General features: G+C 61.5%; 1 protein-coding gene across 4 annotated transcripts; it reads right to left on the bottom strand.

Annotated features, from left to right (window-relative positions):
* Window positions 1–922: 922 nt before the first annotated feature.
* Window positions 923–27,337, bottom strand: SS18L1 (SS18L1 subunit of BAF chromatin remodeling complex). Of its 4 annotated transcripts, none has more exons than XM_045981486.1 (11): window positions 27,153–27,336; window positions 18,338–18,414; window positions 17,628–17,712; window positions 16,181–16,325; window positions 15,430–15,627; window positions 14,515–14,679; window positions 14,081–14,185; window positions 13,173–13,265; window positions 6,524–6,643; window positions 4,161–4,323; window positions 923–3,701 (listed from the first exon to the last, which is right to left on the bottom strand). In XM_045981486.1, exons 1-10 carry the CDS (start codon window positions 27,219–27,221, stop codon window positions 4,166–4,168), a joined length of 1,215 nt encoding a protein of 404 aa, XP_045837442.1. In that variant the 5' UTR covers window positions 27,222–27,336; the 3' UTR covers window positions 923–3,701; window positions 4,161–4,165. The 4 variants fall into 4 exon arrangements, 2 of the variants coding, with proteins under 2 accessions (XP_045837442.1, XP_045837443.1); XM_045981487.1 differs by having other exon boundaries at window positions 4,196–4,323; window positions 27,153–27,335; XR_006815348.1 differs by lacking the exon at window positions 923–3,701 and adding an exon at window positions 4,411–4,597 and having other exon boundaries at window positions 4,196–4,323.
* Window positions 27,338–27,509: the final 172 nt, after the last annotated feature.

Genomic DNA, 27,509 nt, shown 5'->3' with positions numbered 1-27,509 from the left:
GTCGGGCGACCGCCTTCCCCGTCAGAAAGACCCCCGCGGCTCTCCCCAAACACCCCGCCAGCCGGCTCCCCTGTCAGACACACACCTGCCTCCCCCATCAGACACCGGCTGTCTCTGTCGGACAGCTGCCTCCCCCATCAGACAGCAGCCTTCCCCGTCAGACAGCTGCCACTACCATCAGACACATACCCACCTCCCCGTCAGACACCAGCTGCCCATGTCAGACAGACACCTGCCTCCATCAGATACCGCTGTCTGTCACGTAGACAGCCTCTGCCCCCATCAGACACCTGCTGCACCCATCAGACAGACCCCACCTCCCCCATCAGACACCTGCTGCACCCATCAGACACCTGCCGCTCCCCTCAGACAGCCATTACCATTGCACACCTGCCTCCCCCATCAGACAGACACCTGCCTCCATCAGACACTGGCTGTCCCTGTCAGACAGACAGCCTCTGCCCCCATCAGACACCTGTTGCACCCATCAGACACCCACCTCCCCCACCAGACATCAGCTGTCCCCGTCAGACACCCACCTCCCCCATCAGACACCAGCTGTCCCTGTCAGACAGACACCTGCTGCCTGTCAGCTGCCACTGTCGTTAGACACACATCCATCACCCCCATGAGACACCTGCTAACCCCATCAGACACCCATAGCCCCCATCAGACACCGGCTGTGAGACGTCGCCACCATCGTCAGACACACACCCACCTCCGCTATCAGATACCAGCCATCCCAGTCAGACAGACAAGGACATCCGCCTTCAGACACTCACCTCCGGCCAGGCAGGCATCTCCCTTCAGGCACTGGCTGCCCCCATGACACTCACCTCCCCCGTCAGACAGAAGCCCACTGCCCCCTCCATGATCAGGCACTGGTCCGCTGGTCTGAACACAAAGCACAGAAACTCCCTGGTTCGGGTAGTTTTGAAGAACGAGTTTATTCATGTTACACCAAATCATAAGCAATTTATGGGCGCCAAACTCTGACTGGAAAAAAACGAACTGATAGGATGTTTTCCAGAAAATGTACTGTGCTCACAAGTAAGACGAATCTGACCTGTTCAATTGATAGGAGTGAAGGAAGAGCTGCACAGATCTAAAGGCGGACGGCAGTAGCGGAGCCCCACTCGGAGTACCTGCTCGCACAAACACGGGCGGAACCGGGGGCCGTGAGCACTGGGGGCCTTTCAGCAGCCTGAGTCCCAGTCCACCGCGCACCGGGGCAAGGCTCTGCAGCCGCCGCGAGTGTGTCAGCCCTTCCGGACACCGTGGGCATGTCTCAAATCCACGACCTGCTGGGGGCAGGGACATCCAGGTCTCCTTTGCATGTCCCCTGGCCTTCTGTGGAAGCAGTCACAAACAACAAAGCACCATCGACCACACCGCACAAACAACTCACTTCAGCCTAAGCTTTTGCGAACATGTCACCGAAGAGAAGGTAGAACACATTTAATGGAAAGAACTGCTGGCGTCACTTTCCCCCACAACAGTACATAAAAACGGACAACACCTTAAATAAACATTCTGTTATTAATCATTAAATATATTAATACCAAAAATCATGTATAAATTAGGAAATAAATGTACAAACTATTTCACAAAGTGCTTTTTAAAATATATACACAACATTCAAGAAATTCTTAATGTAAGACATTTCAGATTGAAGTTTTGGGATAAGTTCAAGTGTCCTTTTCTTTCAAAAAGTATTAATACAGCACTTAAAAAAACCACACACACACAGAAAAGGCATATTTGCAGATTGGCAAGGAATAAAAATAAAACGACTTTCACAGTTATCTAGAATGTTTAACATTTCCAATGGGGAATTTGAGTCCCCGATTGAGTTTGCAAATTAGTTCTACGAAAACTGCCAAGAAAGATCAGAACAAAAGCGAGGGAGACACCTCCCTAAATGAAATTGCTAATGTCTGTGTCATTTAGCAATTAAGAACTCTCAGTTCACCGATTTAACATAGATGCGTATTTTTAAGCCCTTACCAGTGTCAAAAGAGTTTTTAAAACCCATATGCCTCTAAGATAAACACTCCTATCCCAGCATGTGTGATTCTGTCCCCACAGAAGAGGGGAAAATAGCCTAGACTAGGACCGGTACTCATCTGGGGCAATCTTTAGTCTGCGTCTCGGTTCTTCATCTGTAAAACAGGAACAGTAACTGCCCGCATATTTCCCAGTGTGGACTGTCAGGATTCATTCAAGTAACAAAACAAAACAGAAACAACATAAAATACCTCGTAAACTGTAAACCATCCAACAGCTCTGGATAAATAATTACTTTACACTTTTAAAACATTTCTGAAACTTACCAACTTAAAAAATCACGTTCAGTAGACCTGATATGTCAAGAATTGTTTGTTGTGTTTTTTTTAAATTTTCTTGATCGTTCTTAGAAGTATGTCAGCATTTATCCAAAGATGTTTTTGAAGTATGCATGTGGGTATTACTGTCCAGGTAAAAGTTGCCACAATGTCTGTATTACTAATTAGTGAAATACTGGGTTTTTCCTTTGACTATGCTTTCGCAAGTGAGCTGTCTTCACTGTTTGTATAGAATTTAAATGGGATAATGTCCTAGGAATGTAAAATTTACTCAAATTTCCCCATATAAAACCCTTCCTTTTCGTTAGGAAGAACACAATAAAATTTGTGGGGTTCTTTTTAAAAATAAGATCTGAATTTCAGATATCCCTAAAAGAAAAAGGACGCTTGCTTGAGATCTGAACAAGTAGGTCCTGAAAGAAATAATATAAAACAAACAACCTGCCAACTGTTTGGGAAGTTTGGTATAAATATTTTATCAGTTAGAATTGGGCATAACAAATATTCAAATCCCAGAAACGATCATCAGATAAACAAGGGCCAATGCCGGTCATTTCAGAGAACTGCCCTGTCTTTCCTTCAGGAACGACCCTCGACCCTCGTTCCTTCCCTGGGTTAGGCTAACTGTATGTTTATTTGGAATATACTCATTGATCCCTCTTCACTTTTTAGTACAAAACCAGGACATTTTGGACAAACACAACTGGCAAGAGACACAGGGAGCGTGTGAGCGTGTGAGCTCTGGGAAAGACGGTTCGCAGCCTCTCCGAACGAAGCGTTTTATCCTCTTCGCTGTGTAGCAGAAACTGACCCAAAACATAGAAGACGCCCCCCACATGGAAGCACAGGAAGAGGTGGCCATCCAGGGCTGTGGCGTGTGTCCGGCTGCGGTGTAGCCAGTGAGAGACAAGTCTACAACCCACATTACAGCAAGTGCGTGAGAGTCAGACCCGAGGCCCGTCTATGTGAACACATGGACTGTGGCGTCTTACAGCCGTGTCCCATTCCGGGGCACAGCACACTCTGATGACAAGAGGATCCCTAAAGCTAGCTAGAAACATCAAGGAGGGGGGAGACAAAAAGGAGACGACCTCTCCACTGGATGGACATACAATACTATACACAGCACCAGATAGGTCACACCACCGAAGCGCTGTCTCTCGCCCGCGGTGCACGCTCGGTATCACACCCCGCAGGAAACGCGTCACATGCAGACGCTGCGTGGGGCAGAAGGGCAACCGAGAGGTCATAGCTCATCAGAACTGCCACCGGCCCGACCATCCCCGGAGGGACATGCCACCGCAAGGCTCTAATAAGAGTGCTCGTTCCTTACTGCTGGTAATTTCCATACTGGCCCTGTAAGAGACCAAAACACGTGTTACACTTCCCTGGTCACGAGTCAAAGTGGCAGAGAGGACCTCCCCCGTCCAAACCCAGGATTAGGGACGGAAGGGGGTATGAAAATCAAGCAAGCCAACAGCTTTCTGCCTATAGCTATGGGGCAAGGCAGTTGCTGGCTCTCTGAAGGCCATCGTCCAAGCCTGTGGCTAAGGATTGAGACCAGGTCAGTAAGGTTCCTTACCAGCTGCCCCCAGAAAGCCCCCGCCACGTTGCCAGGGGCCAGCAGCAGGGCTGGACACAAACTTGGGCTGGGGCTCTGAGGCCAGAGCCCCTCAGCCAGCCACGTCTGACCCAGGCGAGTGTATATGCAAAGGTGATTTCTCAAAGCCTCACGGGCTCAGAGAGTTAACATTCTAGAAGAGAGCTGGGCAGCCAATTCGTTCACACATTATTCCGCGCGATCATGAGTGAAACCTTCGTCATGTCTCCACGGACGCGCCGGGTCTTGCCTGCTCATAGCCGTAAGGCCGCTGCTGCTGGGCGGATGGGCCCGTCTGGGATGCCCTGTAGCTTCCGTACTGCTGGCCTTGTCCTTGCTGGTAGCCGGAGTACTGCGAGGCAGCTCCCTGGGCCGGCCCTGCGGGCGCATACCAGCACCGTGAGAACAACGCAGCACGCCCCTGACCCTCGGGGGCGCCTGAAGCACCAGCCCGCTCCTCCTCACCCCACAGTCCCCCAGCACGAGTGCCCTGAGCGTGGGAGCAAGGCTGCCGCCGGGTCCCCTGCGGCCCGACCGGGCTCACAGGCTTCCTGGCCGTGGTGAGTCGGCCCCGGTGGTCGCTGCAAACCTGCCCGTTAAGTACCACAGCAGCTGCTGCTCGTGCACAATCCTGTGGAAACTCAGGTGAAGCCTTTGGGAAGAATTAATAAAGGCCAAATAATTGCTCAAAAGATGCTATTTAGTGAGTCATGGTTGCCACAGGCTGGACAAGAACGGAAACTGTGGCCCTCCTTCCTGGCAATGCGCCGCCGGCGCCGGCGAGCCCAGGAAGACACCTCCCGCGGGGGGCCCTGCCTGCCACCTCATTTTCCCAGAGCCTCCCGGGCGGTCCCGAGGTGCGGAGGCAGAGCCCCACCGCCCGCATCTCCGGAAGGAACGGGGCCCAGCTCTGCGCGGGCGGGCGCGGGGTGGTTCAGGCTCACGTCTCGCCAGGACGCTTCAGGGGGAGACGCGTGCGCGTTCTATGAGCGCTCCCGGAACTCACTCTTTTGACGAACTGATCACCTACTCTGCAGGTTGGAACAACGGCTTCTGGCGTGTATTCTGCATGTTAACCGCATGCCTGGCCACCACGCGGTGGCAGCGGGACGCAGCGGCTCTCCTGGGACGCAGCATCGAGAAGTACAGCTCCCTCCTCCTCCTGCCCGCCCCCAGCACCCCGGGTTCTGGGGGGCGCAGCCCGCGTGCATCTTGGGGGTGGGTTAGCACGGGGAGAGCCTCGCGCAGTTGGGGCTCTCAGCAGACACGACCCACAGGCTGGGGGACGGAGCAACTGTTTCAGGCGGATCTGCCTGGGGAGGACGAGGCTCACAGAGGACTGGGCAGATGCGCAGGCTACTATCCGGGCAGGATGGCCCTCAGTGAGACTGAGCCTACATTCCGCTGAGCTCCACTGGACAGGGCTCTCCCCTTGTTGCTGCTGTAGCTCGAGAAGCTCCCTCTGTCCACTTCTCTGTCCCACAGGCCTGGAGAACAGTATTTGTTGGCGGGCTCCACGGCAGAGCCCGTGAAGGCCCGCTGGCCCCTGGGCACTTTAGGGAATCCTCACAGGGTGAACAAAAGCCAGCGAGCAGGTGCGTGTTTCTAGAAGCTGCCGCCACGCTAACCCATACGTGGGCTGTCTCAGGTGACCATGTGGGAATGGCTCAGAAAATGCCCACCTGAACGCGGCCCCTGTGAGACCTGTTGCTTCTAGGGCTAGAGAGTGTCGTGGCCCCAGAGAATAAGGAGATGCTCAAAAACAAAAGGACGGGAGCACGTCAAAGGGACTGCAGGGCCCCAGCTCCCCAAAGGCGAAGCTGGACGATCTGAATCAGAGACGTCTAGGATCTAAGCCGCTTGTAAAATGAACACAAAGAATACATACTGATAAATGATTAATAACTAATCATTAATCAATTACTCTGCCTTACAGAGAAATTCCAATTCTTCCTTCCGGAGCGTGGGATGGCTTTGGCGGCTTGGTTCCAAAGATCAGGAAAGGTAGAGGACGAAGGGATAACTTGATGGCGGGGAGACCAGGGACCGGGGTCAACATCAGAGGCCAGTCATGTTGACATGGGATAAGAAGAACTTGCCCTCCGTGAGGTCTTTCCAAAGCCCACGGCCCAGTCTTATCCTGAGGAAAACCTCAGACAAGCCCGACCCGAGGATGTCCTACAAAACACCCGCCCCATCTTGCTGACGACCGCCAAGGTCCAAGAGGACAAGGATATCTCAGGTGCGGTCCCAGCCCAGGGGAGCCTAAGGAGACTGAGGAGACTCAGTGCCAAGAGGGATCCCAGATGGGTCCCGGGACGGAGGAGGACAGTCGGGCACATGAGTGAGAGCTGAATGAACTGTGCGCTCAGTCCCCGGCAGCGTGCCGGCGGGAGCGGCTGAGCTGTGGTGACGGCACTGTGGTCGGGCAAGCCGGACGGCAGGGGATCTCTCTGCACGAGCCGCACAGCTTTGCAGGAAATCCAACACTCTTCCGACGGAAGCGGACTAGGCGTCCACTGCGCGAGCGGCAGCGGGACCGTGCATGGGGCCTGCGCGGGGAGGCGCTCCCCCTTACCGTAGCCTTGCTGCTGCCCGGGGTAGGTCTGCTGGTTGGGGTACGGCTGCTGGTACCCCGCCTGCGGCTGGGCTGCGCCCTGCTGGTACCCCGCCGGCTGCTGGCTGTACTGCGAGTTTCCTGCGGGGGGAAGGAGACACAAGTGCGTTTCTGGGGACGGAGGCATTCCTCCTGCCACTCACGACGCGGAGCCCTTGGAAAAGCCCCGGACCAGCTCAACTGCTTCAAGATCTTCTCTTTTCCACGATTCGAGTGTGGAGGTACAGCCGAAGTGGCACCGTTAACACAATTTAAGGCTAACAGGAGTGCTTTGGGTTGAACTGTGTCCCCAGAAAGGTACGCTGAAGCCCACACGTCACGCACCTGTGCACGCGCTCTCACTTGGCAAAGGCTCTCCGCAGATGCGAACAGGTGAGGGCCTGCCGCACTGACCAGAATGGGTCTGCTTATCGCAAGAGGACACCCAGACACGGACCCGGGGACAAAGCCCCACGACGGCCAAAGCAGAGAGCGAAGTAACGTGCCTACGAGCTAAGGACACCAGGACTGCTGGAGCCTGTCGGAAGCTGGGAGAGGGTCTGGGGCGGACCCTCCAATTGAGCCCCCGGAAGGACTGACCCTGCTGACGCTTGGATCTCGGCCCTTGGGCCTCCAGAGCTGAGAGAGGGATTTCTGCTGCACTCAGCAGCCCCGCGTGCGGCAGCTGGCCACACAGCCCTCGGCGCCAGGATGGCCGGGCAGCAGGCCTGTAGCAGCGACTCAGAAGGAAGCACGTTTCAGCCTCCGCTCAGCTATGGTTTCGCTTGCGGAAAGAACCCGGTAATGGAACCTGCGGACAGCTAAAAACGCACCACTGAGAACAGAGCTAAAAGGCACAGTGCAGTGTGGGAGCGGAAACGGACACACCCCGAGGGTCCTGGACTAAGATGCATATGGCGCAGTGACCCCCAGTGTGTTCTCTACGTGCATCCCTCGTGGTGTTGAGTCCTGGAGGGTTATTCGTTCGAGAGGCCGGCAGGTCAGCCAGTGAGAAATACCGTCTCACCAGGAAGGAACATACGGAACGTGACTGCAGACCACCGTGGGTCCCAAGGTGACAGGTGCCCCGCGTACTTCCCTTAGCGCCGTGAGAGAAGCACAACCGCGTGCCCATCGTACAGACGGGCACTGAGGCACGCCGCCCGGCAGCGCAGAAGCCGGCACTCAGACCCGGGAGCTGGCGGTCCGGGATGGCCCAGGGCCTCCAGAAGGCAAACTCAGGGACGTTCCACTCCATGGCTGATGGACATGCTGAGGTGAGCAGCAGCTACCAGGACACTCTTTGGAGACCGCTTCCTATAAGTTCACGTGAGGCAAGTATTTACCTATATAGGTTTTAAAAGTTTATTTAAGTAATCTCTACACCCAACGTGGGGCTCAAAGTCACGGACCCCAGATCAAGAGCCACATGTTCCAGTGACTGAACCGGTCAGGTGTCCCCACAATGCTTTCTTACTTAAAAACTCTAGCCAGTCAGCACCTGCGCCCAAAGCCTCATGCGGAAGAGCGCTCAAGGTAGGAAGGAGGCGCGGCTGAGGAGAGCAGGGAGGGCACTGCCATACCATTCCCCAGAGGGCGGCGCAAACAACCGTTAAACCCCTCCTGCAAACATTCTGGACGCAGGTCTCGGGGGCTGCTGGTCCAGAGCAGCGTGGGAGTGACATTCCACTCACGGTGTTTAAGACACCTTCGCGAAAAGACCAACTAAAGTCTAGTTTCATTTTCTTTGGAACAGGCCTTTGTGCTTCAACCGTGCCAAGTGCTCTGCCTTCAATTTGTAATAAGTCCCGTCCCCAATCCGTGCAAACCCACTTCTCTAGGAGGGGCGTGGAGGGGACGAGGAGCCGTCACTTGACTGCAACACCCCACAGCCGATGACTGGCTGGCCCAGAAAGGACGCAGCAGCCCCCTTCCCTGTGGGGATCCCTCGCAGACCCCGTGGACCGAGCCACTCCCACACGCACCCACCCATGGTCAGGTGTCAGGAACCATGGACGCCACAGGACAGCCTTCACTACGTGCGGTGACCAAAGTTGTGCGAGTGTGGCTTGTGGCTCTGGAAACGCCTTCTTGTCCTGGGCTCACCCTCCGGTGTGGATGGAATGATGTGACCTGAGCAACGGGGACGGGGGACGAGCGGGAGGGAGCACCTGACCCCTCTGACCCTGCGTCGGGGGAGGGCACTACTATAATTGGCTATTTTTTTCTTTTAAATCAAATCATGTCCTGGGGCGCCTGGGTGGCTCAGTGGTTAAGCCTCTGCCTTCGGCTCAGGTCATGATCCCAGGGTCCTGGGATCGAGCCCCGCACCAGGCTCCCTGCTCCTCCCTCTGCTGCTTCCTCTACTTGTGTTCTGTCAACTAAATTAATTAATCTTTAAACAAACACACAAACCAGATCCTGGAGACGTTGTTTTTAAGCAGCAGCCTTCCTGAGAGCTGTCGCTGTAAAGGCTTGCACCCCCCATGGGGACCTGAACCGTAGCCACGAGGAACAGCAGACGCACAAGGGCTCCGACTCCAGGGCGCGTCATCCCCGCTGACCCTGCACACCCTCCGCGTTCCACAGTTGGTCCCTGCCCTGGGAGGCCCCGAGCTCCAAGGGACTCCTTCCTTCCAGCCGGTGCGGTCCCGGCGGGGCGGCGCGGGCCCTGGGATGCGGTGCGCAGCCAGCGGACCTGCACGGTCGAGTCGCAGAGCAGTTCTCTGGGGCCTTAGATGGTCGGTCGCTCTGCGTATTCTCAGCTTTACACCTGCTTTCGCTCTTTACATGGTAACCGATTCAGGAGCTGTCACGTGACCCCAGCCAGCGGCGCGGCGCACAGTAGGTGCGCAACGAACGTGGGGGGGGGGTTGCCGTGGAGAACCTCGGCTCTGCTCCCACGCACCACGGAGACCTTCCCTTTGGCGGAGCCAAACCTGGTAGCCAGGGGCCCGCTTGAGGAACGTGGGCACAAAGGAGCCCCCAGACTCAGTCGCCACCAGGAGCTACAGCACAGCGACTCACTGCTGCGCGTGATAAAACTACTTCCGGAAACAAGGCTGTGCCTCCAGGACACCACGGGCTATCCCGGAGCAGCCGCCGTCCGGCTGGTCTGGACGTTCACTCACGGGGGGAGGGCACGCCGGTCTCTGGGGCAAGACCCTGGGGACGCCCGAGGACAGCGCTGTGACCATGGGGCTCAGGGGCGTGGATGAGTCTGGATGGCCAAAAGGTCAGGCTACTTTGATTTTCAGTGACAACCGGTAACGTTTATTGTTTCTAAATTTAGCTTCTGCACAGGCAGATACGTTCACGTGACTGAGAAACGTAGACATGAACGCGGCCCCCCTTCAAGAGGTTCAGAGAAGGAGGCCACCTCCGGCCCTGCCGGCCCCTCAGCCCCATCCCCCACCCACAGCCGTGGTCTCACACAGGTGGCGGCTCCCCTCACACCCTCATCCCCGGCCCCTGGCCTGAGCCCACGGCCCAGCCCGGAGAACCTGCCGCAGCAGCCCACAGGAGTTCTGCGTCTTTTAACAGACTCGGTGCCTGGGCACGGCACAGCGGACACAGGCTCCTTCCAGACTTTGCTGCGGCAAGCCTCGCAGCCAGGAGGTACAGCAGGATGCCCGGGCTGCCGTGGGTTGCTCCGCAGGACCCCCTTGGCGAGCGGTGTCTGCCTGGCTCAGTCGGCCCCTCGGCCCCTTACTCCGCCCGGCCTGGCCTACGGCAACCTGGCCCCTTCCCGGCACCGGCCCTTGCGGGCCAGCGGCCTCTCATTCTGTGGGACCACACAAGGTCCCCGTCAGATGCCACCTCCTGCGAAGACCCCGGCACCAGCCCCCTGTGCTCCACAGGCCTCCTCATCCCGTGGTGGGACCAGAGGCGTTACAGGAAACATTTTTACTGGGGCTTTGGTCCACCCCCTCATGGCTTCCACTCGAAACCCTCCACCTCCGCGGGGTCACAGGCCGCTTGCGCACAGCCGTCTTCTCAAAGCATGACACTAGCCGCCTCGCGACAAGGCCTGGCAATGCCGCCCACCGTGGGGAGACCCGACCTCGCACCACGAGTACGTGGAGTCCCAGCCACAGGTCCAACTAACGAGATGGAACAAACGCTTCTGGATTCAGGAGGAAGCCGTGCCATCTGCCACACTTGCCTCCGAAGAGCTCACCAAGCGTTCCAGCAAACCTTCCGTCAGTTACGGAAGGCAAGAACACGGAACCCAAAAATGAAGGAATAAAAATGTGCACTTCCAAGTTCAAAAGGCTGAGTGCACGTCCGGGGCTTGTCTTTGGGGAAGTCGTTTCTGCCTCGGACCCTCACCTGGACAAAGCAGCGGTCAGCTGAGGCACCCTGCGGGCAGGGAAGGCGGCGCACAGGCATCTGGGGACGGAGGGCAGGGCTGGCAGGCGGGTGTTTGCAGGGAGATGCTCCGGGCGGCCCACCTCCTCCGGGCAGGCTGGGACCCAGAAGCGCGGACACCCGAGCGCATCCAAGCTACCTGGTCAGCCTGCGGTCCCTCGAACCTCCTGCACTCACGCCGGTGACCCCGGCCGGCCGCCACAGCCAGGCAACTGCAAAGCCGGTGGTCCAAGGTGGGGGGTGCCCACAGAATGCTCGCTGACGCCTGTCTTCCCCAGGGGCAACAGACGTGAAAAGCAGCTGAGGTTTGACTGGAGAGCAAGAGCATTTGGGGCACCTGTGTGGATGGGGAAGGGCCAAGGTGGTCCCAGGTGGGGCCTTGGTGCGGTCGTTAACAGAAGGCAAGACCAAGGGCAGCTTGGTGACTGAGAAGGCACAAGGAAAGCGTTACCTGTTCATCACAAAGGCCAACACTCAACCAGTTCCTAAAAACAATGAGGAACATCGAGTCCCTCATGAATAGTTAGACTCTGAGGCGGTTGGGAAGTTTCGGTTCTCTGGTTCTATACCCACACTACCAGGTTCCAAATCCAGCCAGGGGCGGCAGCCAGGTCATTGCAGCAGCTTTGAGAACAGGAGGGGCCGACGTGGGCTGCTGCTGGGGTCGGGGGGTGACTGCGCCGGGCATGCGCCATCTCAGGGTCTCGGAGCCAAACTCCCCGGGAAAAGGTGGCTGAGTCTGAGTCCTGTCCCTGAGCGGTACCAAATGTGTGGACGAGGGAAGCCGCTGCAGGGAAACACTCGTAACCGACCCCAGCACAGCCTTCTGGGTGACTCTCCTGCAGTCTCCAGATGCCCTATATCTCCCAGCATTGTACGTAAAGCACCAAACTGCGTGTGGAAAACCATACGGCAGTTCTTCAAACAACTAAACACAGAACCACCCTATGGCCCATGATTCTCCTCTGGATATAAACGCAAAAGAAAAGGAAGCAGGACTCGAAGAGAGCTTTGCACACCCACGTTCACAGCAGCAGGGCTCCCAACAGCCGGGAGACAGGGGCAACCTGGAAGTGTCCGTGGACAGCTGAACGGATGAGCGCACGCCGGTGCACCCCCACCACAGAAAACCACTCGGCCCGACACCTGCCGCGGCGCAGACAACCGCGGGGAGGTCCTGCTCCGCGCGCCGGGCGTCGGCATGACAAACGCTGCAGGGTCCCCCTCACGTACGGCCCCAGACTCGTCACGTGCAGACAGTGGCGTGGTGGGCGCCTGGGGTGGGAAACGGGGAGCCAAGGTCTGACGGGGCCAGAAGATCAGTCTGGGAAGAGGAGCAAGTCCCGGAGACGGATGGCGGGGACGGTGACTGCACGATGTGACTGGGCTTCCTGCCACTCAGGCACACTCAGGAACACTCCCGGCGGTAAGTGTGCTTTTAGCTTACTTCTTTTAAAAAGCCACCAAGAACATCTGGATCCACACGCGGCCCGTTTCACGTTTATTGCTTGTTTCCTTCCTCTGGGGCCCTGCTGCCAACCCTCACGCTGTCCCTACTTTGGAAGCTGGGGCCAAGCCCGCTATGTCCCGCTGCCCTGGGACTTTAAGGTTTTTTCCTCTCTTGGGGTCTCCCAAGGGCAGGGGAAGTACCTTCGCTTTTTGGGGGCCCCGCTGAGAAGCAAGTGTGCGGTTTCTTCGCAGTTGTGTGTGGTGACCTCAGGCTGGAGGCCGGACGTCGGGCGGGCAGGAGTACTCCCGGCGGGGAACCGGGCGCGTGCTAGTCACTGGCTCTCTGCTGACAAAGCCGGCTTCCCTCACCACCGCCTCACCTCACCTCACCACACCGCCACCAGAGAGCCCTCAGGGCAGCTCCACGGCGCAGTGGGGGGGCTGCCGCACGCTTTTCCAGGCCAGCAGATGTCGGAAGACGTGGCCGGGCCGGACCCAAAGAAGCCTCACGCTCCGCCGGCCCTGCCCGGCCGGCTCGGGGCTGGGCAGGGGCTGAACCTGTCCCACCGTGTCTGGAACTCCGGAGGGGGTTCGACGCAGCTCACAGGCCCCACGCGGCTCAGCCAGGCCCGACGGTGGAGTCTGGGCCCCTGCCACCCCCACGCAGCCCGTCAAGCCCCCTCCACCCCCCTGCGTCGTGAACGGGGACACACGACCTGCACGTGCAGCCTCGGCGGGCGCACGCGGCCTCCCGGAGCCCCACCGCCCGCGGCGGCCGCGCATCCCACGGTGAGCGGTGTGCGCTCCTTACCGCCCTCATAGTAGTGCTGCGTGGACTCCTCGAAGGACCGGTCGTAGCTCTGCTCTGTGTAGGACGACTGCTGGTAGGCGTAGTCGCCGTGTCCTGCGGCAGACAGAGGCCACGTGCCATCAGCGAAGGCCCGGACGGCGGGAACTGAACGGGCAGCGCTGTCGGCTCACGAGCGTCCTGTGCCGGACCTGGATCCGTTTTCTCCGCACACAGCCCAGGAAGGGGCTTCCGACCGCCACCCAGCCTCCATCTCCCCCTTTAAGACGCAAACCATCACCCTGCGTGAGGGCTGAGCGTGAGGAGTCCGAGGAGCACGGCGCATGAAGGGGAGAGCGCGTGTCGGGGCCTGCCCCGCGAGGAGCTCTGCCCGCACCGCCACTGGGCCGCGCCCTGCACCCTCAGGGGGCCTCTGTCACCGTTCCCTGGCGGGGGTGCTGCTACCCCCCACCTCCTGTGTGCTCCCTGCCTGGTGTCGTCCTCCCCAAATCCCACCCGCCCTCTCGGGCCACTCTGAAAGCCACCTCCGACCCTGGGGCTACTGAGCAACGACTGACAGGTGAGCACCGCGGGAAAGCAGCAGACACCCGGCTCGGCGGCACCCCCTCCTCAAAGCACGTCACGAGAATACTCGTGTCTCTCTTAGGAAACTGTCCCGTGCACCTGTTCGTCCCAGCCGTAACCCCTACTGCGTCTCGGGAAAGGGGATGAGGGGCCTCGAATCCGTGACTAGCTGTGGCCTGAGACCAGCCCAGCGCTCACCCTCATCCCCAAACACACTCGGGCAAGGGGCCTCTGGGGGCTCTGCCAGCAGAAGTCGGGGCGACGGGTCCAACGGGAGTGACCAGAGAGCAGCGGCCGGGAGCCGCCGCGGTGCCCGGGCTCAGGCACGGCGCGGGCGCGGGCCTCACCATCGGCATAGTACTGCTGGCTCATGGGCTCCGAGGCGGCCTGGCTGTGGCCGTACTGCTCGCCGCCGTAGTACTCCTCCTGGCCCAGGTACTGCTGGGACGACCCTGGGGGTGGACAGCACACGGGGGACATTACCTCAGGACACTCGTGTCACAGGATAACCCCCCCCCCACCCCGGCCGCCTGGGTATTCTCCCCCACGTCCAGACCCGGGTACCCGAGACTTGGAACTTACAAAGACGACCGCCCGGCCCGACTGCAGCCCCTACGGCAGCTCGCGCCAGGTCCGCCTCCGGGAGCAGCACAGGCTGTCAGCCTTCTGCGCCCCGTGAGCCCCGCACAGCTCCAAGCCCCCCGCCCCCTCGCTCGATGCTGAGGACTGTGCAGAGCCCCCCACCCCAGGTTCTCGGGGAGGAGGCGTGGCTAGGCAGTACCTTGCTGGGAGGGCCGGTAGGGCGCCATGGGCCGCTGGCCCATCATGGTGCTGCCCTGCCCGCTCTGGCCCATCATGGCGATGGAAGACTGGCCCTGGTAGTGCTGGCCGCCGCCCTGGGCCGGGCTGTAGTGGGACGAGGCCGCCTGCTGGTGCATCATGGACACTGGGCGACACGACAGACCCGAATAACCCCGAGAAGCTCCCTGGGAGGCGCCGGACCCCGCGCCCCAGACCCCAACGGCGCCCCTTCCCCTGGACCCAGACCGCAGCTCCTGGGCTGCCTCCACACACGGGAAAACCAGTCCTGCCCTCCCGCGCCCCCAAGGCTGCTCCCAGAGGAGCCAGGCCTGTGTCCGCCCGGGAGACCTGGGCCTCTAAGGCCCCCGGTGGGCAGTCTCTGCCCCCCGCCCCCGTCCGGTGGTGCGGCCCCTGCTCAGAACCTGCTGGGGCAGCCCTGAGGAGAACCATGTCAAAAAACAGAAGCCAACAGGTGAAACCTATTGTAGTAAGGTGTTTCATTTGACTCCATATACCCCAAATACTCTTATTTTCAGTACACGATTGATAATAAGAAAACTAAGGAGATACCCCACATTTTCCCTTTCCGTATTAAGCCTCTGAACTCTAGCGCCTGACGCTCCGGGACATCTGCATTCGGGCCTGACGGTGCCCGTGCTCAGTGTCTGTGGGCCTGCACCCGGCCCCTGCTGCCCCCATCCCGGCTGAGCCATCCCGCTGTGTCGCCCCTCGTGAGAGCCTTCCCCAGAACTGCCACAGGGAACAGTGGAGACCCGGACCCCAGGGTCCCCCCCACTTCCGAAGGGCCCCAGGACCCTGTCTGCACACATTTCAGAGGGCCCCAGGGACCGTCCCAGGGTTGGGGGGGGTGCCCCAGGGCTGAGCAGGGCAGTACCTGGGGTGGACTGCATGTTGATGTTGGCCCGTGACACGTAGTTGCCGATGGCACCCTGGCCCTGCAGGGGCACGCTCTGTGAGGAGGGTCCTGAGTGGCTGTAGCCAGGTCCCGAGCCGTGGCCGCTGCTGGACATGCTCATGGAGGTGGTGGGCAGCGTGCTCTGGGCTGTCTGCTGCATGGACACGTGGTTCGGACCTGCCAGGAGCACAGGGAGGGCCTCAACGCCACGGAAGCCTGGCCTTGCTGCCAGACACCCAGAGTTCCTTCACGTGTCCGTGGGGACAGAGACTAGCCCGTGGCCAACAGCGCCCGAATGAAGGGACGGTCAAGAGCTGAGCGAAGAAACAAGCAGGCACGCTGACCGAGGAGAGGACCCGCCCGTTCGCTCTTGCAGGGACGGCTCCCGACGGCTCCTGCTCCAAAGAGAACCTTTCTGTTCTTGTTTAAAAAGATCCACGTGGAACCCCACACGTTGGCCGGACTTGGCCGGGATTTGACAGTATCAAAACAGAGTAGAGGATCTGGAGCACTGGATTCCCTTCGCACGTGACCCCCCGCACTCGGGCCCCCGGGCACGGCAGCAGACCGGCAGCCAGGGCCTCAGGGAGGAGGGAGGCCCCCATGAGGCTCTGCAGGGCACGGGGCAGGGCACAGGGCACCCTACTGAGACAGCGGTCACCCAGAAGCCTGCGCGGCTTACGTGCTGCCGAGAGCCATCCCCAACCCCAAAGGGCTCAGGGCTACTCACCGTTGCCAATCTGGCCCTGCATGAGGGAGGACGGAGGCAGGCCCGTGCCAATGGCATCGCTGAGGCTGCCCTGGGAGTGCAGGCTCTGGCTGGAGGCACTCTGGGACAGCGCTCCGGGGCCCAGGTTCATGTTCTGGGTTGGCGGCTGAGGGAGACAGGAAGGTAACAGGGACGTGGTTAACCCAGAGAATAAGCTCCTGAAGCTCTCCAGGGCTCGGGCGGCTCGTGAGATCTACCTGTGTTCCACGGCCACCTGGCAAAGGGCTACAACCCCCTGTGGCTCTCGCACTTGATCAGCTGTGGATGATCAGGCCCCACCACCTCAGGCCAAGGGCACGACACGCTAAGCATTCGCGTGGGAACATTCAGAACTTAAATCAACACGTACTCAGAGATTCAAAGACGAGCCTCTTCCCTGGGGATGCAGCGAACCACCTCGTCAGCCCCCCAGGCTGCACCTCCCTCATCGCACTCCACACCCCTCGGCTGGCCAGGATTCTGGGTGCCCCTCATCCACCCCACCCCACACCCCAGTGCCTTTGCAGACTCCCCTGTGCCTTAGCTTTGCATTCCCACTGCTCCTCCTCTCTGGGTGCCCTGCCTACTGCATGCCCGACTGTGACTGGCGTGGAGGGGGCATGGGACGGAGTGACCCTCGCACCCTCACTCCCGGATCCAGACCAAACCGCAGCTCTGAAGCCTCAGACGCATGAGCTGCCTAGACCCGGCCAAGAAGACAAAGCTCCCAGCAGGGTCTGCTGCTGCGTCCAGGGTGAGAAGTCGCAATTTCATGGGCCAATCATGTTGGTTTAATTTTATCCGTAAAACGCTTCCTGGCACTTATGATGTCACTTTCCAGGAGACTTGGGGACATCGACATCGAGCCATTCCTGGTGACAGGGTTGTCCTGGAACCTCCCTACGCATCATGGCCAGCACAGGCTGGGCCCTCCGAAGGCTGCGCCGTCTTGTCCCTTGTGCGGGAGGCGGCCACCACCAGGCCTTGTCTTCGCAGCAGTAATTTGATTTGGGAAAATGGGTTTTAAAAGGTCAGGAAAAAACCGTCTACACGGACGTTTGCAGTGTCCCCGCACTGCGTGCTTCTGCAGTTTTGCTGGGAGGTCAGAGCTGTGTACGGTCCTGGGCCCCCACCGTTCCAACAGCTCATCCCCGCACCACTTCCTGTCCTCCCGAGTCCCGCCTCCCACCTGTCTAGGTTTGGAGCCTCGGGGTCACCTCCCTTGGCTAAACAGACTGATGTCACAATTCGAACGGTCCACTTCAGAGCCTGCTGGCTGGCCACTTGCCCCCTTCCCCCACGCCTGTCTGTGTGACCTGGTCACTGCCGGTGACGCGCTCAGACATCCACTCCCCCCCAGTGGCAGCCTGAAGCTGCGCCTGAGCGTGCTGGGCGAGGGCAGACCCCGGCCCCGGCTGCGGGCACTCACGGCGGGGAGCAGGGACTGCATGTTCTGGTTGGAGTCCGCGATCGTGGCCAGGTAGACCAGGTTCCGGTGTAGGATCTGCTGGTACCTGCAGGTCAGGGGTGCGCAGTGAGGCAGAGTGGCCCGCAGGCCCATTGCAGCCAAGCCCCCGGGGGACAAACCCCTGCCACTGCCCGGGGACAGAACGGGCGAGAGAGCGGACTGTGGTCTAGGATGGGGCCGTGCAGGGACCAAAGTCCAGCCTGAGTCCTGAGCAGAATCCTGTCTGATGACAACGTGTGGAAAGACCCCATGGTGGTGGCCAAGGAGGGGGGCGTCAGCAGGTCTGTTCAGAGAATGGTGGGGGAGGCGGGTAGGAGGCACAAGACAGAGACTGAGGGAGACACAGGAAGAGATGCCAGAAAACAAGGCCTCCTCCCTCAGACCCTGACACCCGGCCGACTCGATACCTCCGTGCCCCTGAAAAGGCTCTCCCGAACAGGCCAGGGGGATACGGGGAGAGCCCAGCGTGGCGGTGGCTCACACGGGTCACACCTGTGGGGGGCTGGGACGGCTGGCGCTCGCGCTCCCGCTCTGAATCCAGCCCTGGGGGTCCCCTGGTGTGCCCGCCAGCAGTCCCCTCTCCACCCACACTTGCGTCTCCCTCCAAACCTTCTGCCCTCCTTGGAGTGCCATTCTCTGAGGGGGACCGCCGCGGCCCGCTGGTCACTTACTGGGCGCACTCGGCCGTCTTGCCCTTGCTCTGGTAGTCCAGAATGCACTGGATCAGATGGTGGTTCTCATCCAGCATCTGCGGGGGAAGCACACGTGAGCACGGCCACACGCGCGTCCGCGGCGCCCGCTCGATGCGGACGACAGGCCGCCTGCGGGATGCGCTGTCAGGTGCGCGCCGGCAACGGTCACCGGCGTGCGGGTGCTCATAAGGGAGGCCTGGAACTCCCCCACACCAGCCCGGCCAGCAGGACCGAACACGTCCACTGCCCGGTCTAAGCACAGCCTCCTACGTGCCAGGGTCCACCCCCTGCAAGCCCAGGGGCAGGCTCCGGGTCTCGCGGCAGAGGAAATCCCACAGCCCACGGGACTCGTCTAGGACCCTTGACCGCAGAGCGTCCGCCCGGCTAGGCTGGGCCTAGAGTGCGCGGGAGGGACGCAGGAGCCCCGACTTCCCGCCCGCAGGGCCCTACACTGTGGCCACACGAGCAGCGCCTCCCAGCCCCGCAGAGCGTCACAAAGCCCAGTAAGTGCCAGCTCTTCGGAACGGGCCCTCGGGGGGCAGCACCCGGGGCAGCCTGGGGACACTGGGGAGAAGGCGAGGGAAGAGGCACGGAGAGGGAAGGGGGTCCGACGGGAGCAGGGGAAGCACAGGAGGGCTGCACCGGCGCGGCGGGGGTACGACCAGGCAGCCCGCCCTGCCGGCCGGGGTCTGGTGGGCACTGGGCACGGCCGGGGCAGGGGGTGGGGGCACGCCTGGCTGCGCACGGAAGGTTCGGCTCATTCCCCACTGGTGCACGGACCCGGCCTCTGCCCTCGGTGAGGAGGGGCAGGGCTGGACCCAGGGCAGATGCTGCTTTCCACAAAAAGCTCTTTATTCAGACACCTGTGCCAAAGGAAACATCTAGGCCTTTTGCCCCCGACAGACGGTGCCTGGTCACTGCGGCGCAGGTTCCTCGGGGCAGGCGCAGCTCTGCGGGCCCCCGAGCCAGAGGAGGGGCCCACCCGCTTGCCACCGGCCGGAGGGGCGCCCACCCTCCCTCCCGGGGCACCGCCCTGGGGCCTTGGAGTCCTGTCCTACAGAGCTTGGCGCCCAAGCCTGTCCACGGAGGGGCGACCGGAGGCAGAGCCCCCCCCAAAGCCAAGTCTGTCCGGAGGCCCCATGAGCGACCGCCCCCCAGCCTCTGCCACCCAGGGCTCGGTCTCTCTTGCTCTAAGAGCTCTGTCCTCCCCCGCTGCGGAGCGCGCACCCCCAGTTCCCTGACTCCCGCCGACGCCAAGGAGCCTGCGGGGGGCGGGGGGCGGAGCAGCCACGGGCAGCCCCACTGACACGCCGGAGCGGCCCAACCACTGGCCCGAGACTCTCCGTCCAGGACCTTCCCTCCAGCCCCAGCGCACCAGACGCTCGCGGCCTCCAGCAGCCGTCGTCACCGTCCCCACGCTTCCCGGGGGCATGGGGACACGCTGGCTTGGAAGGGCGAGAAAAGGAAAAAGCAAGGGACAGAGCACGACCGCCACGACATCAGAAACACGCAGGACAGAAGGGCAGGCCAAGGCGGGTGAAGGGCGGCGGACCGGAGGCCCCGAGCTCCGACCCTGGCGCCGCCGGTGCGAGAGGGACAGGCGGCAGCTGCCAGCACCGGGCGGCTGAGACAGCGGCGGCCGCGGGTTCCGGAACTGGGGGGTGGCAGCCGGGCTCCTGCGGGGAGACGGCCGCCCCCGGCGCCCAGACAAGACCCCTGCTCCCCGCAGGAGGCACGCCAGGCCCACCGAGGCCGCGGACCACGCCCAAGCGCGCCGCCCCGCCGCCAGCCGGGCCAGGGCCTCCGCAAGGGCTCCCGGGGCGCACCTGCGGGCGGAGCACAGCGGGGAGAAGCTCCGAGCACCAGTAACGTCCCCCGCAGCGAAGGAGACGGCGTCCGCCAGTGCGAGCCCCGAGCACAGCACGGACCCCACAGAACAGGGCTCTGGGCTGTTTGTGTACCGACCGGAGCAAAAAACCGCCAGTGGGGGCGCCTGGGTGGCTCCGTGGGTGAAGCCTCTGCCTTCGGCTCAGGTCATGGTCCCAGGGTCCTGGGATCGAGCCCCGCATCGGGCTCTCAGCTCAGCAGGGATCCTGCTTTCCCCTCTCTCTCTGCCTGCCTCTCTGCCTACCTGTGATCTCTGTCACATAAATAAATAAAATCTTTAAAAACAAACCAAAAAACCGCCAGTGGAAGGGTTGGAATACAAAACTGACAAAAACTCCCAGAAAGCAGATTAAAAAGATTGAAGTAGAAAAAAGATGACAAAATTAGAAAAACAATCCAAGTGGCAAGAAACTATTCTTCCCAGACTTCTGGAAAGAAAACACATGGAGAAATTTCATCCAAAAAATCGTTCAATGTGTTTCCTCAGAACTGAACGATGTGACTTTCCAGACTAGAACTTTCTCCCAGGGGCCAATTTGCCAACAACATCAAGGACAAAGAGAGATCCTAACAAAGAATGGACTGAGAAACCACAGCATTGAGTTCCTTCACACAAGTCAGAAATTGGTGAACTGTGGAGGACCAATGGCCTCATCACGAGGGGAGGCTTCCTGAGGAGACATGACCAATCTTGAGGGGAGCCTTCCTGAGGAGAAATGACTGATCCTGAGGGAAGGCTTCCTGAGGAAAGATAAATCCTGAGCTAGACTTCCCAAGGAGAAATTACCTGTCCTGAGGTGTGTTGTGTGTGGGGGGGAGGGAGGTCTTCCTGAAGAGAGATGATCCAACCTGAGTGAGAGTTTCTGAGAAGGGATGACCCAATCTCAAGGGGAGGCTTCCTGAAGAGATGGCCAATCCTGAGCAAGACTTCCTGAGGAGACATGACAGATCCCGATCAAGACTTTCTAAGGAGGGATGACCCAAACCTGAGGGGAGCCTTTCTGAGGAGAGATGACCAATGGATCACGAGCAGGACTTCCTGAGGAGAAATTACCTATCCTGAGGGGTATGTGTGTGTGGGAGGGGAGTCTTCCTGACCCATCCTGAGTGACACTTTCTGAGAAGGGATGATCTGATCTCGAGAAGGCCTCCTGAGGAGATAGAATCCTGAGCAAGACTTCCTGAGGAGAAATGACTGATCCTGTGCAAGACTTTCTCAGGAGGGATGATCTGACCCTGAGGGGAGGCTTCCTGAGGAGTCATGACTGATCCGGAGCAGGACTTTGAGGAGGGATAACCTGATCCTGAGGGAAGGCTTCCTGAGGAGAGATAACCAAACCTGAGCAAGACTTCCTGAGGAAAAATTACCTATCCTAAGATGTGTGTGGGGGTGTCTTCCTGAAGAAAGATGACGAATCCTGAGCGAGACTTTGTGAGCAGAGATGACCCGATCGCAAGGGGAGGCTTCCTGAGGAGATGGCCAATCCTGAGCAAGACTTCCTGAGGAGAAATGAACTGATCCTGAGGGGAGACTTCCTGATAAGACACGACCGATCCCGAGCAGGACTTTCTGAGGCAAGATGACCCAAGAGGTTGGCAATACCATCTGGAGGGGCCGGTGGTGAGGTCAACAGTGAGTTATGGCTGGTGAGTGGCGGTGAGATGCTTGTCTCTCTCCCATCTCTGCCCCTCTGATCTCCCCACCCAAAGCCATCAGGCTGAGACAGCCTCTGCTCCTTTGTGGACATACGCCTCCCTCAGCGTGTGTACGGGTGGAGCGGTTTCTTCCTTCTGGCTACGCTGGTCCCTTTACTCTGATGTTTTGTTGGAGATGATTCCGTATCCGCAAATAAGATACCACCTCATGGCGCCCGAAGCTCCTAAGTTTCCTAACAGTCCCACACGGGATTCACTTAGCTTCACACCTTCCGCTGCTACACAAAAGGGCCACAGTGCTTGCCGCCCACGACACCAGGTGGATGGACCCTCGGGGGACGCTCCCGGGAGCAGCCTGCGGTGTGAGCGGAGCGACCCTGGCTGAGCGGACCGACGGCTGCGGGAGCATCACAGGCGGTGAATCAGCACTTGGCACTTGGGCCGCCTCTGCCAACTCCGGTCTCAGGGCCCCTCCACCCGCAGCCGCCAGGGAGCGCACGAGAGCAAGCGGTGTCAGACTACTGAGGAAAGCCGGAGGGACCCAGCGACGTGCGTGACGTGAATTAGGGGTGCGGGTTTAAGAGACACCCGAGCGCACGGGCCAGGCGATCTCGGGAGGCGCTGGCCCCGGGTCTGACCCCCGCGGCCCGTCTCCTAAAACTGAGGACACAGCAAAACACACTTAACGTGACCGCGACAGCCAACACGCTTCTGCCTTCCTGAGGGCACGCACGAGTCGCTTCCCGTCTTCAGGTCTGCGAGCGCGCACAGATGCCGGCCCGGGCAGCGAGACCGCTCGGCGTCGTGAGGGCTGGCGCGCGCAAGGAGGCGCCTGTTCTCTCGGAGGCGCCATGTTCGCACGCGTCCTGCCCAGGGAGCAGCGGCCCCGCGTTCTTCTCCGTACGACCCTGGACTCGCCACCGTGACCTGCCATCGGGAAGGCCCCCTCACACCGTTTTCAGACGCCACTGAGAGATTCCGGTCAAGCGAGGCTGCCCGGCGCCTTCCTGTGCCAGTCGCCTGGCTTAGCCGGAAGCACGGCCTGTGAGGAACTCACGGCGTCACCCACGTTAAAGCCGAGGAAATGAGGCGCAGGGAGGCTAAGTCTGGGTGCCTACCGCTGAAGAAAACCGGAGTGGGCGAAGCTCCCCTGCAGCCCCCCCACCTCCCCGCTGACAGGAACAGGAGCCGCCGTCGGCCGTGCGCTCTGCCCGGAACCGCCCTGGCCAAGGGCAGCGGGACTGAGTTACCAGACGCCTCTTGCAGCAACATCTGGCACCTTCTCCCTGGAGCCTTCGGACTAGTCGCGTTCACGGGGCCAGGCGGCCAGTGAGGGCGCGCTCTGCGGGTCAGGCACGGAAGACCGGCCCGACCCCCTCGCAGGTCCTGCAGGACGCGGGGCCATCGGGCCGGGCCCCCGACTCCTGCCCCCGTGGGGCCGGGCATCCCGGCGCCACCGGCCTCTGACTCCCGAGCACACGGGGCAGGGGAACGGGTTGGGGCGGAGGGCCAGAGCCCCGGGAGTGCCCTCGGGGACCAGCCGTTAGTGTCACGGGGCAGACCCCGGCTGCTGCCCGTCCGCCCGCCTCGAAGCCGCACACTCGGCTGCGGCGGGGAAAAGCGGCGCGCGCCGCGGAGGCGAGCCCCGCACTTCCCTCAAATGCTTCCTCGTCCTGCAGGCGTGCGGGGCTCTGCGGGGCCCTGCGGGGCCCGGGCAGCAGGCGGGGCGCAGCCTGTCTCTGGAGGGGCGCGCGGCGGGAGGGCTCGGTGCTTCGCGGGGCTCACGCACCCCCGCACTGTGCACCCGCACCAGGGCCTCCTGTCCCTGCGGAGGGGACGACGGCTTCGGTGCTGCCCTTGACCCGGGCTCTGCTCCGGGGAGAAGGCTTTCCGTCCCAGCAGCCTCAGACCGTCGGTCAGCCAAGGAGGCACTCGGCCTCCACCGGCCATTTGCAGTCGGGGGACATGAATGCACTTTCCTTACCCAACTAGCCCTCCTTCGTTAAGCCAAATTCCAGGTCTGAGAGAGCACACGGCAACCGCCCCCAGTGTCGGTGGCCGCCCCTCCCTTCTGTGCCTCTGGAGGCCAACGGGGCCCCTGACTCAGAGCCTGGGCACGGCACCTGCCCTCACGCAGCTCACCTTCCCAGACTGGACGTGCACTGGCAACAGCCCCGGGGCCCAAACGTGTACCAGCTCCGTCCTGCTCCCACAGGGCCCGCCTCCCCACCGCATAGCCGGGCGCACGGATAGACAGACACCGTGGCCACCCTCTGGCCAAGAAAATGGATTAAGAAAACCAACACTAGCAGTAACGGACGACGCTGACGTTTACTAAACAACCACCGTGTGCCCGGCAACGAGGAGCGATCTGCACGCAGCCGAGTGCCTGCGGGCACGGCCCCCTCTGCTGTGCCCACGCCTAGCCGGGCGGCCGGTGGACATGACTGTGATCCCAGCCCTCCCGAGCGGGCGAGCAGGGATTCCGGCGGCCCCAGCCAGGGGGAGCCGTGACGGTGGATCCAGGCCTGCAGGCCACCTGGCTAGGTACGGGGAACCCTGGAGTCCGCTAGGACACACTGCTCATCTCCACCTCAGGGGCCCTGGCGAAGTCCCATTCCCTGTGGTTGGCAGAGAAGGGCAGTCCCGCCTACGTCTCCCACTGCAGAGCAGCGGTGTCCGGTCACCACGAAAGAAACCACGGCAGCACACAGGGCAGGCTCCGTCGCTCCGGCTGGCCCTCCCCGCCGTTCCCATTTTGGTCCCATGACCTGCTCCATGCAGGCCACCAGAGTGACCACCCTCGATTCCTTCAATCTTCCAAACGCTTCCACACAGGCCACGTGTAAGACCACCTGCAACTCCCTCAATGTTCTAGATCCTACCCTTGCACCTTGGTTTCCCTGGGCTGGAGTACTGCTGCCCCCGGTGCCCTCTGTCCTGGGTTACACGGTGGTCCTCAGAGCGTTGTGTTTCAGTCTTAATCACCAGTGTCCGCAAATGCGGCCTCATCTGGAGAGAACGATCCTTGCAGGTGTGATCAAGTCAAGGCGAGATCAGACTGAAAAAGTGTGGGCCCTAAGCCCTGTGACTGGTATCCTCTAGGAAGAGGGGAATCTGACACAGAGACGAACACCACGGGAAGACCAAGGCAGAGATGGGGATGATGCGTCTACACACTGAGATCAGAGAAAATTATACAGCAGGACCCCCCCCCCCCGAGAGCCCAGAAGGTCACCAACCTGCCAACACCTACATTCTGGACATCGGACCCCCAGACTGCGAGAAATTACATTTCTGCTGTTTTAAAGCACTAAGTTCACGAGGACATCATGGCAGCCCCCGAAAATGCACACATCTGGTTTCCCCGACACCTCCAGTGACGGACGGCAGTCGCCCGTGCTCCCATGTGCCCCGAGCCCCGACTGCACCTGGCACCGCGCCAAGCTAGACACAGACAAGGGATGACTCAGTGACTCGCAAAGCTCCGGGTGCTACGCTCGCCACGTTACTGCCAGGACAGGGTGAGGGAGGGGACACTTGACTGGACCTTCAAGGCTGAGGCGGAGTTTGCCTGACAAAGTCCTGCTCAAATACGCCCTAAAGAGGGGCACCTGGGTGGCTCAGTGGGTTAAATCCTCTGCCTTCGGCTCAGGTCATGATCCCAGGGTCCTGGGATCGAGCCCCGCATCGGGCTCTCTGCTGAGCGGGGAGCCTGCTTCCTCCTCTCTCTGCCTGCCTCTCTGTCTACTTGTGATCTCTCTCTGTCAAATAAATAAATAAAATCTTAAAAAAAACAAATACACCCTAAGGTCAAGCTACTTCCCATTCCGCCTGACCACGCTGGCTCCCGAGGAACCCGGCTCCTGCCAACCCTCCACCCGTGAGCGGAGGATGCGGGCCTCCAAGCCTGCGCACCGGAGCCCCAGCTGCATCCACGTGCAGCGGCCCAGAAAGGCAGGTATGGGCCAGCTCACCCCGCTGGGGCACACCAGCTGAGCGGCCAACCCGGACCCATTTCCAACGGGCGGACAGCGGGCTTCCCTCTCGGGTCTGCGTCTGGGAGCAGGGCCTGCCGCGTGCCCTTCTGCTGCAGACCTGGGGGAGCGTTGGTGGGGGCGAGGGCACAGCGCAAACAACGAAAGAACCGTTAGACCAAAGGCAGCTGCGCAAATGGTCACTGCGCCCATGACGTCTGAGCTCCAAAAAGCCGAAGTGCCAGGGGACCCCCTTGGACTTGGGGCCAAGCGCGCCTCTGAGCCTCTGCCCAGCCAAGCACCAGGCGACCGGACAGTCTCGCTGCGGCAGCGCGCGGTCGGGGGGTGTCTCCCCGCGAAGCACGAAGCTCCACTAGGTCTCGGGCTCCTCGTCTGTAAACAGGGACGACGGTCACCGCCACAAAGCATTAAGCGCGATTAAGACCTGCAAAGCCTCGCGCCGCGCCGGCGCGCGGAACAGAACCCAGCGCGCGCTTCTCCGACCGTGGGTCGGCGGCGGCCCGGCCGCACACCAGCGCGCCACAGCCGTCCCCGGCGGAAGGCGGAGGACAAGGCCCACAGATCCTGGTGGGACCTGGAGGAAGGGACCCCTCGGGGGCTGCTAGTGGGGACCGGGGCGGACGCGGTCCCAAGAACCCCGAGGGCGAAGGAGAAATCAGGGCGGCTACCCGCGCCGCCGGCAACCCTCGACGGGAACGGCTCCTTCTGGAAGCGCCCGCTGAGCAGGAGCGCGAAAATGCGGGGCGCCGGGCTGCAAGCGTCAGGCCCCGGGGCGGGAGGCCCCCGCCGTGAGCCGCGCGTCGGCACCGCCGCGAGACCCAACTTCGGACGCGGGGACGCTGTAAAGCGAGCCGGGAAAGTTTCTGTCCGGTGGGGAGGCCGCCGGGTGTCCGCTGAGAGCGCCCGACCCGCGCGTGAGGGCGGCGCAGCGCGGCCGGCAGGGCGACCCCGGGCCCCGCGCGCTCCAGGAGGGGCTCCGGGCCGCCGCCTCGGCGCCCCCCCCCACGCCCCCGCGGGGGCCTCGCAGGCCCGGGCCCCTCGGCCGAGCGGCGGGCGGACCGGGGTCGTCCCCCGCCACCCCCGAGCGCCCGGACCCCCCCGCCGCCAGCCAGGCGGATCTCCGGCCCGGTCCCCCCGCCGAGCGGGCGCGGGCGGCGGGGGGCTCGGCGGGGTCGCGGCGGTCGGCTGCGCCCCGGCTTTGTTCGCGCCCCGCGCCCGCCCCGCACGCCCCGGCCCCGCGCGCTCCGGCCCACCTTCTGGATGGTCTGCTGCGTGACCTCCCCTTTGCCTCGCGGCCGGGCGGACGCGAAGGCCACCGACATGGTCGCGCGCGGGATCGGCCCGAGATCCTCGGGGCTTCTGCTCCGGCGGCGCTCGGCGGCCCCGGGCGCTCATTCTCCGCAGTCGCTGGGGGGGCGGGGGGGCTAGGGGGCGGGGCGGGGGGCGCGGGGGGCGCCGCACCGTGGGCTCGCCCGCCCCGCCGTGCCCCCGCGCCGCCCCCGGGCCCGCCGCGCCGCCGCCCCCGCGCGCCCCCCGCGCCCGCGGCCGAGTCCCAGGCGGCGCCCCGCGGGCGGCCCCTCCGCGCCCCGCGCCCGACCCCCCGCCGCTGC

The sequence above is a fragment of the Meles meles genome, chromosome 16 (genome assembly GCF_922984935.1).
Source record: "Meles meles chromosome 16, mMelMel3.1 paternal haplotype, whole genome shotgun sequence".
In the NCBI taxonomy this organism is placed as follows: Eukaryota; Metazoa; Chordata; class Mammalia; order Carnivora; family Mustelidae; genus Meles; species Meles meles.
Note: the sequence above shows the minus strand (reverse complement) of the source record. Positions and strands in the feature narration are given on the sequence as shown.